This window comes from Mesoplodon densirostris, chromosome 10 (genome assembly GCF_025265405.1).
Source record: "Mesoplodon densirostris isolate mMesDen1 chromosome 10, mMesDen1 primary haplotype, whole genome shotgun sequence".
Taxonomy (NCBI): domain Eukaryota; kingdom Metazoa; phylum Chordata; class Mammalia; order Artiodactyla; family Ziphiidae; genus Mesoplodon; species Mesoplodon densirostris.
The window spans coordinates 101,186,160-101,201,665 of NC_082670.1; the positions used below are offsets into that span (position 1 = coordinate 101,186,160).

Below are 15,506 nucleotides of genomic sequence, written 5' to 3' on the forward strand. Positions count from 1 at the left end.
AAAAGGATACAAGGACAGCTATGGGGGCACCATCCGAACTACACATAACACATGTCAGAATGAGGCTTTGTAGCCTTTTAGCAACTGTCAGTGTATGGAGACTGGACAAGCCAACATCACTACATCTTGGCCCTTGCCATTGGTGTTTTGTAAATCAGCATGAAGCAAGAAGGGCCTACTTTCCAGGGAACTCAACTCACTACTATGTAGGTACGGTAAAGGCGAACCCTTTCTTAAAAACATGCAGGAAGATACAAATACTGACATAATGACTTTTCAGATAAGGTCTCAGAGTCATCTATGTAGCAAGAGATCATGTAATGTTAACTGTTTTGTGAATGTATGAGGGGTAAAAAAACAACTACCCCTTACTCAAGGTGGCAAATATGATCTTCATGGTTTCCTATCCAGCTTCCATTCTGAATAAAGGGACTTCAAGTCTGATTCAAGGTCGACCCTGAACTTGAATGAAGGATACTTCTCCAGGACAGGACTGCACATGGATTCCCCCAATGATTTTCAGTCAATGAAAAAAAAAAAAAATATATATATATATATATATATGTATGTATGTATGTATAAACTCTCCAAGAAATGTGCAGAGCCATTCTGTCTCCCCGGGGATTGCTATGCTTTCTCTCCCAGACACAGCCATGCTCGACATCGTTGTTAAGTGCTCAGCCTCCCTCTGTGGTCATTATATTTGTAATAGTGTCTTGTGTGTTGTGTCTCCTAGCTCTACATACAAACTACCACGCTTACAATCTCCATGAACCTAAGTGCATCAGTGGCGCTGGGGATGCTATACATGCCGAAAGTGTACATCATCATTTTCCACCCTGAACTCAATGTCCAGAAACGCAAGCGAAGCTTCAAGGCCGTAGTCACAGCAGCCACCATGTCATCGCGGCTGTCACACAAGCCCAGTGACAGACCCAACGGTGAGGCCAAGACAGAACTCTGTGAAAACGTAGACCCAAACAGTAAGTATCTCTCCTTTCCTTCCATCTCCCCAGCCTGCGTCAGGAAGCTCTGGCAGACGTGGTGTGTGCTTGCCTTTCTTTGGAGCAAGACTGTGACCGTCCTTGTCGTATGGGCTGGGTTGCCTTGGCAAATGCTAACGTCTGCTCTGAAGAGTGTGCTCATTCTTGCCACCATTTTCTTTTCGCTCCCTGTTGGAAAGCAGCTTTCAGAGGCTCTGCTTCAGAAGTGTGAAATCTCCCCCTTCCCTGGCTTCTTATCCTTTGGTCCCAAACCCTCCAACTGACATAAACACAGCTGTTGAGCCCCCTTCCTTGTTCCCTTCCTCTTAGGGGATCAGCTTCCTGCTAGGGAACCTTCGACATCCCATTGAACTGCAGCAATAGGAAAGAAATTGGAATATTTAAGAATTTTGGAAGCATACCTTCCTTGCACTGGAACATGAATGTGGAGAAAGTTATGATTCTTTACTAACCAAGCCTTGTAGAAACAAAAAACACATCTCATATTGAATAAAGCTGGCAAACATTCATCCAAGTATAGAGGCCCAGACACTACCATGCTAATGGCATCCCCACGTGGGGAAAACATCTACCAGACAATTCTAGAGGAGTTTCGTCCCATGAAAGACAAATATTAGAGGTGGGATTAAGGATGAAATGCCAGATTTGATACCTACATGGCCGGTCTGCAATGCCTGGGTAGCCTTTATTCATCCCTGCAAATGACCACAAAGATGACGGACATACAGACACTAGTTTGTTAAAAAAGAAAAAGAGAAAAAATGAAAAGAAAAGGAAAGAAGACCATTTAACCAGAGTTAAATTCTTAAAATCCCCAGTTGCTACTTTTACTAATACTATGGTGGTAACAGTGCATTTCAGATTAAACATATCACTCCTAGGATTTGTTTTCCAAGACATTTTGACTAGTTCCATATAGAATGAGGCAGTTTAGCATGTTCAAGTTACTTTCTGTTTTAAACTAGAGGAGGTTTCAGGTTGGCCATTAAGTCATTCAAGACTTATTGTTCAGTTAGGAGCTGATTTTGTTGTAGCCAAAGGTTTATTGCCAAGCAGAAAGTAGTTCCTATTCTAAATACTCTGACGTAATTCTTTATGCTCTACAACTGAGATCTTTAAAAACCAGGAGACAACTGAGTTTAACCCTGACAACTATTGTACAACGATCCATGATCTTGGCCCAATCCATTTCTAAATAGTTGGCTGAATGACTGCGGTGAATGCTTGAGTCTGTGGACAAGGAAACAAAGGCCCATTAACAACATCATGGGCTTCACCTTGACGTTTCAATAGGAGAGACCCTGGGACAGGTGAGAGGAGGGAGAAACAATGGATGTACAGGCTCTGTTCTTGTATCTTCAGAAAAAAATGGTCAATTCCAAGGAAAGGGAACAGATAGAGAATTGCTGTGATATTCAATGTGGTGTAGGAAGAGCCTTCGGGTTGAGACAGACCTGGGTTGAAATCCAAGCCACTCCACTTACCAGCGGTGTGGCTTTGAGAATTAACTGAGGTTTTCTAAAGTTCAGCATTCTCATGGATAAAATGGAGATGATAATATCTATGTCACAGGTGCGTCATCAAATCTCATACATCTAAAAAAACAGTATGTCAATTACATGTTCATGTTCTTCCATTTCTGTAAAGGTGAAAAAGCCCACATTTCAGTGTGACTGGTTACATAGACATGATGGTGACGTTAAAGGCATACCAAACACCACAAGGTAGATGGAACTGGCCAATAAAAATATTTCCATGAACATATTTATGCATCTGTTTATATGTATCCTGTATTGATAGATATACCTGCACAGTTATACTTTTGAGGCATTTTATTCTAGGACCCCTTGCCAGATTTTTCATAAAACCCCCACCCTGAAGATGTTCCAACAGCAGCTTTACATTTATATTTGTATACACACACACACACACACTTAACAAGAGATGTCTAAAATCAATAAGCAGAAAATATGGTCAAAAGTCTACATGTATTGAAAATTAATGACCAAATTAGAAGTTGTGAAGTTGGATAATTAATCTAACACTATGCTACTTAGAAATAACTAGCTTTTTAAACAACATTTTAACTGTTGTTAACCTTTAATGATGAGGTTCTATCCTTGTGGAGGCTATTTGGGGTATGACAGTGGCTGTTAAAATGCTAACACTGGGCTTCCCTGGTGGCGCAGTGGTTGAGAGTCCGCCTGCCGATGCAGGGGACACGGGTTCGTGCCCCGATCCCGGAAGATCCCACATGCCGCGGAGCGGCTGGGCCCGCGAGCCATGGCCGCGGAGCCTGTGTGTCCGGAGCCTGTGCTCCGCAGCGGGAGAGGCCACAGCGGTGAGAGGCCCGCGTACAGCAAAAAAAATGCTAACACTAACACTGACACTGATAGTAACAAAAACCCATCAGCTACCCTTTGAGATAGGCAGTAAACAGAATGCTTTGGGTGGAAGATCTCTTACTCCTCATGGTAACTCTGTGGACTGGTGATCATTATTCTCCTTTTACTGAAGAAGCCTAGGCGTAGGGAGATCAAGGGATATTACCGAAGTCCCACACTAGTTAGCAGCAGAGCTTGGTCTGAAACCCAGGTCTGACTCCCAAACCCATGCTTGCTGCCCTTTGCTGCTCTGTTTCTGAGAACATCGGTGACATGTCGTAATTCTAATGCAGAAGTTACTCTTTTGGCTTCTTCATTTGGTAATACAGCTTGCATATACAGAATATAATGATGTGTGGCGGTGGACTCTTTGGTTAAATGTGCTGTGAAATGCATTCCTGCTTGCTGTGTTGTCTGCAAAGACAGGAGTAACCTGAGCTCAAAGAAGGCTGCCCAGGTAGAGGCCTCATCTTACTAACTCAAAAATCCAAGTATCTTACGACCTGTGTCGGTCACAACAATGATTCCATTTGGAATTCGTTTGCTGCCTTTCTCTTGAAAGAGTTTTGTTGGGTTTTGTCACTGTTGATGTGTTGGTGTCTACACAGAACGAAGAATAAATAGTTCAGGGGGAAGAAATGAAACCAAAAAGAGCCTTTTTGTCTTACAGCCGATCCAAAAGATTTTTAAAGATTATTTTAGTTATTTTGGTTTTGTGTAGACACTCCCTAAAACTAATGGTCAATAATTTGCCCAGATATTTGCTGAATTACAGGAGGAGATTCATGTACCTCCAAACATTGGGGTTTCTGATGACCCAGCTCCCAAAGGTCCCTAAGAGGAATCAAAAGACCTTCTCTGCACAAAATCTGTCCAGTAGAATTTTCTGCAGTGATGGAAATGTTCTCTGTTTGTGCTGTCCAGTACAGAAACCGCTAGTCACATGTGGCAATTCAGAACTTGAACCATGGCTACTTAACTGATGAAATACACTTGAAACTTTTAGTTCGTTTTAAATAAATATAAATAGCCTTCCATGGCTGTGACTATTCCATTGGAGAGCTCAGCCAGAGATCTTAAGAGCAAGGATTTCACTCTGGGACGCTCAGTCTGAGCCCACATTTGAAATACCTCCCAAGGTTTTAGCAGTGTTGCTGATCTGGCACAAAGTCAACTTAATGGAGTGAAATATTTGAGGTGAGGCAAAAATGCAAACCTATAGCTATTTTAAAAGATCCCTAAGGAGCCACTAATATGGAAATAGTGCTATCACAGATAGCAATTATATCTGTAAAACCAGTCCTTAGTAATGCAAAAATGAATGTATGAAAAGGACAGTAGTGAAAATTCAATTAATGAAAATAGACATGACTATTTTGATGAGAGAGAACATTACTATTCTATTCTATTTAATACCAAATATAGCTCAAAGTCTGTCAAATTTCTGTTACTTCGGTAACAGAGACAAATAAATTATTGGCTGAAATTAAAGTGTCTGGTTAAAAAGAAACACATAAAAGCACAGACCATGTACTTAAGAAAGGAATATGTCTTTCCAAAGGGGAAATGCTGTCTACTATTCTCTGAGGGACTATATCTGGGAGAATGTTGAATTTACAGAATGAGCTACGAAGTTAATAATGGAACAGAAACGTGCCTTATTGTTTCTCTAAACACTTAGTCTCAGTGTATTTCAGTCTTCGGTGTTTTCATTTTCGACAGCTCTGCTCCATCACTGCCGTTTGCCATCTGGTGCATGCTCGCTTCTGCTCGTCCAATGGCACACAGCAACTACATGTCCACGGAAAGACGAGTTTGCTTGTTGGCTTAATATGGGCAGAAATTAAAACTGCCCCTGCACTGCTTGATTTTTCCCCAAGAAGTTCAGTTTTCCTCTTAGGTTGCCTCTTTAGTTCAAATTCCATTGTCTGAAAGAAGAACTTCTTTCTGCATGGATTCAACAAAAAGTAAATCTTCTCAAAACTTTTAATGTATCTGTGTAGTGCTACCGTATTGCGTAGTCAGAGTTGGGCCAATGCTTGTTGGTGTCTACACTCAGACTGAAAAACAGCAGGGGGCCTAGGGGTGGAGCTCAGCTACTTCCTGTACTTTTATGTATACAAACAGTATTGCTGCTGCTAGAGGATCACAAGTGCCTGACCTAATGTGGATAGCTTTAGATCTGGCCACCATGATGCCTTCTCCACATTCCTTCTCTAAGAAGAAAGGCACCTCAAGCTCGGGTTCTCGCAGCAGTGTCCTGAATTTGGCATGTTTCCCCCAACTTTCTATTGTTGACTTGGCAGATGTATGTTCGAGGCAAACTTGAAGATGCCAGATCAACAGGAGGACTTGGTTCTTGGCTTATCCATGGCCACCAAGACCTTTTTCCAGTTGGATGAAGAATATTAACCGAGGCAGCACAGCTTTGTTGGGATGGTGGGTAAGGACTGCTCCCTTCCTCACCTGGACTAGTCAGAACCAGAAGATGCTCTGTGAATTATCCTCTGGTCAGATGCTTTCCTCGTAAAGGACGGCAGTGCACAGAGGATGAGCAGCCCTAAGCTACCAGGTTCTAAACTACCATCCATTTTCTGAGCCAATGCCCCCAGGCAGTGCAGAGAAACTGCTCAAGCACCCTGACCCGTTACAGATAATTTACTCTGGAACTGCCTAGCAATTAGAGATGGCAGGCAGGTGGACAGTGTGGGATACACCGCCTTTTTGGATATGGGGCCATATGACGGATAAACTGACCCTGAGAGAGAGGCTGGACACACACTGTGCAAAAGACCAGCTTAAGACAATGAGCATATTGCAGTGAAGCACATTTTAAAAGAATGACCATTTATACCTAAAATAAACAATCAAAAATAAGATTTTTAAATATATGTTTGTATTCTGGTGCTGCTTTTTAATTACCATTTTGCATATATTGTAAAGAAAATATATAAGTAAAAACTTGTGCTGTTCAATTAAACCCCCCAACTGCTAGAAAGTGGACAAGGGCACCAAACCCTACACAAGTAACAAAGCCTAGAAAATGCTGGAACACACTCCTATGCTGTGTCAATTTGTTATGGTTTTTTGGTTTTTGCTTTGTTTTGTTTTGCTTCTTCATTTGTTTGGATCCCTGACATTCTCTACATAATTATGTTATTTGTTTCATCCTTCTGGACCAATCATGCAGGTCAGCATGAATGGACTAGGCTGAGAAAAAATAGGATGGCAACAGGAAGAAAAAAATGCTCTGAGCAGATAGATACATTATTTTGGGGCTGGTTCCCTCACCTGCTCCAGTTCAAACAAGTAAAACCCAACTGCCTTAAACCAAGAGGCACCCGTACTCCCATGTTCAGAGGTACCTGAATTGTGGTCAACTGGTCTTCCAAAGGCTACTGAACCCACTGAAAGAGTGGGCATAATGTCTATGGTCTCTATCGCAGCCTCTTCTCCAAAAGCAAAGAAAAAAGAATAAAAAGGAATGTTGTGTGCACTTTTATTTTATACATACCTATATATTTACTTTTCCTGTAGACTGTATACCACCAGTAAGAAAGAGTGTACAAAAGTCTGTTACTTGGTACACTATCCCACCAACAGTATAGCTTTTGCCTGCTTTCTAAAAGGTAAGAAACAATCTACTTTTTATTTATTTGTGTGTTCTTGTCTCCACTGAGAATTAGAAATGTTTCCATGAAAACTGTGCATGATTACCTAGAAATCTATGTATATGAAGAAACGCGTTTTGGAAGATGATATTTGCTAAGCATAGTGTAGACGGCTGTTGTGGGTCACGGGCCTGGTTTATTCTCTGGAGAACATGTGACTGGACTGGGCGCGTGCACATTTGTCTTTCCTGAACAAGTAGCCAATAATGGCAAAAGTGGTGCTGGTCAGCCTACTTTAAAACTCTCAATGGTGAGAGATTATTTTTAAATGCATGTGTTCAGACTATGATTTGAGAAGGCAATGTGGAAAACTTGAAGGGAGAGAGGAGGGTGTTTTATAAGCTTAGTAAATATGTTTGTTCTGGTTTATTTTTAAGGTAAATACATCCCCAGAAATATATTCATTCAAAAAGCAGTGAATGACCCTACCATCTTAAACCCAAAATGGTCATGGTTCCTTCTTTGCGGCAAAGAAATACTAAAGGTTTGCTGGCTGGGCTTGATAATGTGTTGAAGATGATTTGGGACTCTTAATTCTGCCTTAGAGAAACACTGGACCAACTTCACTGATTTGAGAAAGCAGGGAAGGGTTCAGTGAAAGATCTGAAGAGTCTAAAGATAAATTTCAACATGAGTCAAACCCAAGAATTACCAATAAATACCAAGGGTATTCAAACTAATACCTTAGAAGAAATGGTGACTCGTGTGATGTGTGAACGGGGGCATGGGAATGGGCTGCCATAAGAGTTGTTAATGACTCACCACTGATGCTAATATATCACTTTGAGCTCTCAACTAAAGGATATATGCTATGAAATAATAATAGCAGCAGTAGTAGTAACAGTAGCACCTCCCTGTTTCAGCCTAAGTGATATGAGAGTATAGTGAAAAATAACACTTGCTTTGGCAAACATCCTTGTCCAGCTGGAGTCAGTGCATTTCAAACTGTGGGAAAACAAACAGTAGAAAACATGGAGTGGAGTTATTAAAATCATGGGGTGGCTTTGAAGAAAAGGCCCCCTTCTGTTTTCCTCTGAACCTCCTACTATACTTATAAAATCAATAGCGAGACTTCTCTCTAGAGAGATTCCACGAAAGATAGCAGAGAGGTCCTATCATGGGAGGGGGGAAATATCGCTTCATAATGTGGGCTAGTCTTCCTCCTTCCTAACATGGAACTTTTTATCAGATCATTTCTATGTTTCTTTCCATCTTTGCTTTTATAATGGTATTCTTGAGTACAAATAATATCTTTTCTTTTTTTTCTTTTTAATCCATTTAAGAACTGTAAGACAGGACAGGAGTACTTCCAAAGAGTAATTACATTTCCTGTTGATTTTACATGGATGCCAGCAACTCAGTCTTTAATTTCAGATGTATTGTTCACATAGCTATTTCCTTTTTCCATATCAACGCGATCTGTCCTAGTTTTTAAATAGGGCATTCTTTTGTCACAGTGAATATATAACTGTATTCCAGTGAGATTTCAAGTTTTTGCAGGACAAGTGCTTGTCAAAACACTGCAGCTCATCACTTTAATAGTCCCTTTTTACATGAAACTACCTGAGAATAAATGAGAAGGAAGTTTCCCTGGGTAAAAATGATAGATTTAATCTCAGTCCATTAAAAAATTCTCCCTAGCTCCATTCTCAGTTGGTGCCTTTTGGTTTAAAGAGTGCAAGATGAAAATGTTTTAAGTCAACCTTCTGGTTAAAAAGTACTTTTAGGATGTGCTGCTTAGAAATAAACTTTTTGCTAGGATTGTCTTGTTTCAAAGAGTTTGATTCGGTGCTCTCCTTTTCTGTCCATTTAAAAGTAGCTTCATAAATTAATGATAAACATCTTAAATAGCTACTTAAAAATAACTGGGAACAGAAGTTTGTAGAAGTTACAGGTATTCAAAGAGGGGAGTGTATCATCATGTTCAGGTTACAGTGAGACTGAAAAGCTTGGGCCAACAGTGACAGAAGACATTTCATGTTGTTCATTCAAATCCATTTGTGTGGTTGTTTTCAGGGCCATGAAACAGTAAAGAAAAATCTATAAATTCAAGAGTGAATTTTTGTACTGCTGTGTTAGTAAAAAAAAAAAAAAAGGCCACCATGCCCCAACAATGGCAGACGATAGTGAGCAAATCAAACATGTGATTTGGGGTGTTTAGAGGAAGCAGGTTCAAATTCAGACAGCACAGAATTTGACCTGGTTCGAAGACGCATTCCATATAATGCCCTCTCCTTTGACAGATACAGTACGTCAGACATTGCCTGACTCAGCACTTCCTGCATCTTTTGTCTGAATAGTTCTAAATTTTGAAATCCTGCAGTTATCAATCTAATGATATTTATTTTAAACTGCAATTAAGCAAAAAACAAACAAACAAAAACTCACCACACACACACAGAAAAACCTCAACTAGTCTGGCATCATCACCAGGTCAGGAAACAGGTTATGTTAGGAGGTAAATTTTCAGACCACAGGATGGCTTTTCAGATTGGAGAACTCTGAGTTGAATTCAGCCCTGCAAATATGGGCAGTCCGGAGTCTTATTGTGTCCACGTATATTGTTCTGAGCAAGTACATTCGTTACCATATTATGGACATTTCACTAACATATTACATGGTGTTGTAAAAAAAAATGAATAATCTCTTGTTTCTTATAATTTCTATAACAGGGTTATCTCACCCGTTTAATCTTTTCGGAACTGTGCAATCTAAGTTTTGGTAATGTGTTGCGACTCCCCCTCTGCTTCGACGTTCAAGGCAATAACCCTGAGTTCACTGGAGACTCCCTCAGTTTAAATTCCATTTTAAAACACTCTGTAAGTACAGCTTAGCAAAGAATATATGTTCCCTGACCTTGACACAGAATCACCTCAGAAATAAATGCAACTATAAATCTTGCAGGCATATGTCTTTCTGCCTGAGAGCTCTGTGAAGCACCCTCATTTCTCTCATCATGGTTGGACCTCAGCTCCTCAAAAACCAATTAATATTTGCCCTCTCTGTTCTGCAACTCTGGTTCGACTTAAAGAATGGGATGAAAGTTCACATGGCTGGGATGTCTACTGGTTCCTAGCATCAAAGGAACACACACATCATTCTCCAGAGTCCGGAAAGCTATGTCAGCTTTAACATTTAAGCCTGGCACTGCACCATCTGGCCAGGATCTATGAAACACAAGAGTATTTTAAGTTGGGTCAATCAAAGAAACGTTGGTCAAGCACCACTCCCCTGGGTCAGCCCTGAACTGCCTATGAGTAGGGGGACAGAAGTGGACAGTACCCTCAGGGGGCCCCAGACCTAATGGAGGACTCACAGGTAAGCAATTTTAACTCCGAGGGACAGGGGCTCTTAGGAGGGGTAGTAGCAGTGAGTTCCATGTGGACAGCACCACCCGGGGGCTTTGTTTGAGCCGCTCTTAAAAGATGAAGGACTCTAGGCAGTGGTAAAGAAAAGACCGGAGGCAGGAAACAAGTAAGCGCAAGGAAGCTTTTGTATTCAGACGAATGTGGTCTGTCCTGGGACAGGAAAGCAGTTCTGCGAGGCTGGACAATTGTATTTGGAGGCAGATGGTTTCGGGGGATGACACGAGCCTGTGTACGGAGGGACCAAGTTGCCTTTATCTCTGCGCCGTGAGCGCAGGGCCTGCAAATGGGTCTCAGAAAATGTCCGTGGCATGAATGGAGTGTAATACTTCACGTACCAGAGGCTCCTAGCCTCACCTAGGACGTCATAGGCAACAGTAAATATCTACTGAGTAATTATTTATTAATAATAAGAAAGTATCAAGTCTACAGCCTCAGCAAGCGGAAGTGTAGTCTTCCCGATAAAATCTAAAAAAAGGCAATGTTTGATCCTGATGTCACAGGTTTCAAAACTATCTTTTATGGATAACTCTTAAAACGGATGCTCAGCGCTACATCTGCACTTGCGTAAATAACATCTCTTTTGAGGAGCTAACCCCACGGATGAAACCAGCAAAGTTTTTTGCCTATTTATTTCCTTTTATGGACCGCAGAGACCAGTTTTCAGTTACCTTTGGAATTGAACCCTAAGCACTTCTAATTTGGTAACAACAGAAACATAATAATCAGAAAAAACCATTACATTGATGAAGTGCATTTTCTCAGACACCGGCATTAAGCACAGATGTTGTGTTTCAGGCCCCCAGTTTCGTTTGCATTTGAAAAGAAAACAGCATGTGTCCTAAACCAAGGTCAGTTAATCTCTACAATCTTTCTTCCTCCCAACCACTGTGAATGAGCATCTTCTCAGGACTCAAGTGATGGTGACTCTGGTTTCTGCTACTAAAGACATGTCTCAGCTTCGCAGATTTTTCTTTTCTTTTCTTTTCTTTTTTGGCTGTACAATGGAACTCGGATGCATTTTAAATTAGCTTTCTCTAGGAATCAAAGGTAATCATTATTTCTCTTTATAATCCACATGAATATTCTCATTATTTTTTTCTTTTCAAGTTTAAGATTCGTTTTGAATTCCTCTTATATCTCTGCCCTCTTTCAGAGTAACCTCTGGAGACCCCAGCTTGCTCAAAAAGGATTGAGAAAATGACTCCGAAGCCTGTTCTTGCTGAGCTGACCCAAACACTCAGACGACACGGCAGCAGTCGGCCATCTCACATTCTGTAAGTTGTGGTCCAAGTATCGTTTATGACCGTGTGCATGCTGTTTTTGACCCTCCGGCCAAGAATAAGAAAAACTGGACCAAGGTCCTAACTCTGGCTGTGATACCCTGGAGAGCATGAGCTTTATCAGCTCATGGACTTCTGTGATCTTGAATAAGTCAAGTCCTATCTAACCTTCAGTTTCCTCTTGTGTGAAACAGGAGGAAGCTTTCCTTGATGAGACACCGTGGACACTGCATGGCGTCATGTACGTGAAAGCCTTCTTTTATAAAGGGGCTGTGCGTAGACACGGCAGCACTGTGACTCCCTGATCATCTCTCTGTTTTATCGTAATTGGCTTTTTCCTTTTTCCTCTTCTTTCGTGGTCACTTTTTGTTTTGCCTACTATGAACCATCAGAGTTAGAAGGAATGACACCTAGTTTGCCTCTGAAGTCAGGAACCTCTTCTCGAAGTACAACAAGCTCTGTTTCTGAGACGGGTCACTGTGGTCTCTGATGCATCATTAATAGTCTTGGGCTCGGTGACATTGACAGAGAAGGCTGTCAGTCACTCTGCAAGGCTGCTCTAGGACAGCTAGGCTCAGACCTCCTGATATATGAACCACTCCCTGTGATGAACTTTGACAGGTTTACCCCAGGCCGACTGGCAAGCTGAAGTGCATTTTAAGTACAAATAATAATGCCGGGTGTGTCTTGAGAGATAGAATAACAGCTGAGTGGAACAGAGTCCCTCAGTCTTTGCTTGTGAAACACACTTGGTTTCCTTTCAAGGCTGAGATTTCACAACAAAATCAACTAACAAGATCTCTCAGATCTGAATTGATATTTTGAAGTTTGGTATTTCTCAAGCTTATATCAAACACAGCACTGACCCAAAGGGCCAAGCTCATTCATCTCAGTCTTCAAAGGACCCAGCATGGTGTGCTTCACAGCAATTTAATATTAATAACAACAATAATATCAGTTATGATGATGGTTATAACTGCACCATATTATGCCTATTGCTATAGACTGACAAAGTGCTCAGCCACCCACTGAGACAGGTCTTACTGTCCCCACTTAACAGATGAAGAAACTGAGGCTCAGAACAGTGAAGCAACTTCCCAGTGACCCACACACCAATGGGTGGATGCCTGAACTTGGGGTTCCTGGCCAGAGTCCTTTCTAATAAACTTTTCTAAAATTGCATGCAGTAGGACAAAATGTTTCAGTCTACATAATCTATCTAATGAGCATTTACTGTTCTTATCAGTTGATTGTAGAGGTCTTCAACTTCCTGAAGCGGCGCGAGAGGCCCTTCAGGGCAGATATCATAATCTGTTTCCAGGACCATTTTGGAATAAGATTTGCTCCCTCTCTCTCTCTCTCTCTCTCTCTCTCTCTCTCTTTTTCTGAATGGTCCTGTGAATGATAAGGCTATTTGATGTCATTTACCTACTACCGGATTCTTTTGGTGGTCTGAAAAAATTAAAGACTATTGTTCGTACCTCAAAGAACATGGCTTTCTAGAGCTAGAAATGTTTCACTCTTGAGAATGCATTGAAATCCACTGAATAACATACTTGGGCAGAGTGCAGCCTGTTCAGAACGAAAAACCACAAGTCATCATATTTTGATGACTCTAAGCAGATTCTAACTCTGTATAAGGTGATCGAGTTTGGTACGGAAAACTAAGCAAAGAAAATTAAACTCTGAAAAGCATCTGCTAGCATGAAAAAAATGGCACTTTCCTGGCACACAAAGGTGCAAAGCCAGCTCCCACCCCAGCTTTATCACCTGCTCCTTCTCTCTCGGATTTTGCCACTGCAAAGCTCTACACAGAAGCTGGATGCCAGGGTCATTATCATCTATGTTAGCTGAAAATCTGATTAAGCTGGCCTCCTGGGGTTAGCATGAAAAACGCTAGATTTTCATTCTAGGAACTTAATTCCTCTTTCCCTCGTTTTTGTCATGTTTGCAAATTCATTTGCATTTTAATTGCCCATGATTTGCCACAGTCCAGACTGAGACCTGAGCTGTTGTTTCCATTCAGGTGAAAAGTCCAACCACAGCTGAGCATCTGTACTGGCATACAGTCAGGCGACTGGCCAAGGCAAGTATCTTCTGCATCCTTTTGAGCATCCCGAGGAAGCTCTGCTACCCAGCCTGCCGATTCATTTAATGAATGGAAGAGACTCTGTCCAGTTTCTAGGATGATGTTAGTCCAGGTGGTCCTCATCCCATACTAATACAATGTCCTCTCAATATTGCAAAATAAGGAGACAGTACAGTAAAGGAGGCTTGAGATCTTGGCCTATTAGGACCTATCTAGGGGCTTTATTTGGGGGAACATCAATGCCATCAAGTGGGGGAGAGATACCTACTGCGAAGTACCAGGATCTATTACTGAGGAAGCCAGCTTCTCCCTCGGGGCTGGATTCTCAGTGTCTTCTGGATCAAGCAGCAGAGACAGCCGTATTAATGGGGCGCCTACCTAACTCCCGTATAAAGCAAAAGAAATGACAAAAGGGAAGCAGCATATAGGGGGCTATTATTTATGCCAAGCAGGCAAAATACTGACTCTTTGGAAAAGAGCATCTCTGTGCCTCAGTTTCCTCATCTGTAACATATAACTTCAAATGACAGTGATAAGGGCTAAATAAAAGTAAAGCACCAAGCACAGAGTCGGCACAGTAGCTGTTCACATGTAAGCCATTAGTGTTATTCTATCACCTAAAATTAACTGGGTTTTTCTGTCTGTCTTTCCTCTAGGAAAGAACTTGGAGAATCCAATCTGATCCTCTTCCATGTGATCTCTTGTATCCATTCTCTTTCTGTACCCCACGCAATAAAGTTCGAGAATGTCAAGTAATCCATGTGCCTCTGATTTTTGTCTGGAAAAACCTGCCGGATTTTCAGATTGAAATATCAACCCATCTCCTCTCTTGTCAAGCTATTTAATATTGATCACTTTTGGAGCAATGGTGCCTTAAAGCCAAAATCTCACTGCACTATCAGAGGAGCTACCTGGGAAATGACATTCAAACACATGTAGCTTCATTTCATAGCACAGCACCTATTTCCTGACTTTGGGCATAAATAAATTCAGCACAGTCGCCATTGTGGCGATGTTTACATTGTTATTACTACCGGTTAGTCCCAGATATTTAAGAAAATACCAAGGACCAATTTAAATAACCTAGTTATGGCAGAAAATTTGCCAATATGAAATCTGAAATGCATTTTAGTTTATACTTCTATCTAATTTAAATCTTTTCTTCCTTAACCTGGTGCTCATCGAAATGTCACCTGTATTTAAAAATCTTCCTCAGGGATTCTGATGGACATCCAGGTTTGGGAACTTTTCTTTTTTAATCCTTTCTGATAATCAACACATGCAGTATGGCGTTGGTGCAATGGTGATATGCGATGGTGATACCTACACAGCAGAGGGTCTTCCAGAATATTAAAAAGACTCATTAAAAAAAAAATATTCAGGTTTATCACACCAGCAGCATCTACCATGCACCCAGGAAGTCATCTCTAGCTGTCTGCTAGAACAGTAAGAAGCTATTTCAAGGTCTTCTCTCAAGAGACTCTTCCAGGCTGGTACTGTGGACTAAATAAAGATGAAGCTAATTGATTGAAGCTCTGTTACTGGAGCGGAAAATACAGCACCATCTTTGTTTAAGGCTGAATCTCCATGACAACACCAGATAAGGAGCTGGGTTACTAGTTTTCTTTCCTGCACTTAGTGGGTCACAGGTCATGGCCTCTGTGGGCAAAATGAGTTGATACATCCTTAGGCAATCATTTCAAGCTGCTC

At 41.3% G+C, this 15,506-nt stretch overlaps 1 protein-coding gene and 1 long non-coding RNA gene across 2 annotated transcripts in view; one reads left to right on the plus strand and one right to left on the minus strand.

The window, feature by feature from the left end:
* The window catches only part of GRM7 (glutamate metabotropic receptor 7), a 776,446-nt gene extending 769,450 nt beyond the window's left edge, over window positions 1-6,996 (plus strand). The window contains exons 9-10 of the mRNA XM_060109566.1: window positions 737-983; window positions 6,926-6,996. Of these exons, the coding sequence (XP_059965549.1) occupies window positions 737-983; window positions 6,926-6,996 (318 nt within the window). The remainder of the gene's footprint in view (window positions 1-736; window positions 984-6,925) is intronic.
* The window catches only part of LOC132496882 (uncharacterized), a 103,573-nt gene that overhangs the window by 54,529 nt on the left and 33,538 nt on the right, over window positions 1-15,506 (minus strand). The gene's annotated exons all lie outside the window — the stretch shown is intronic.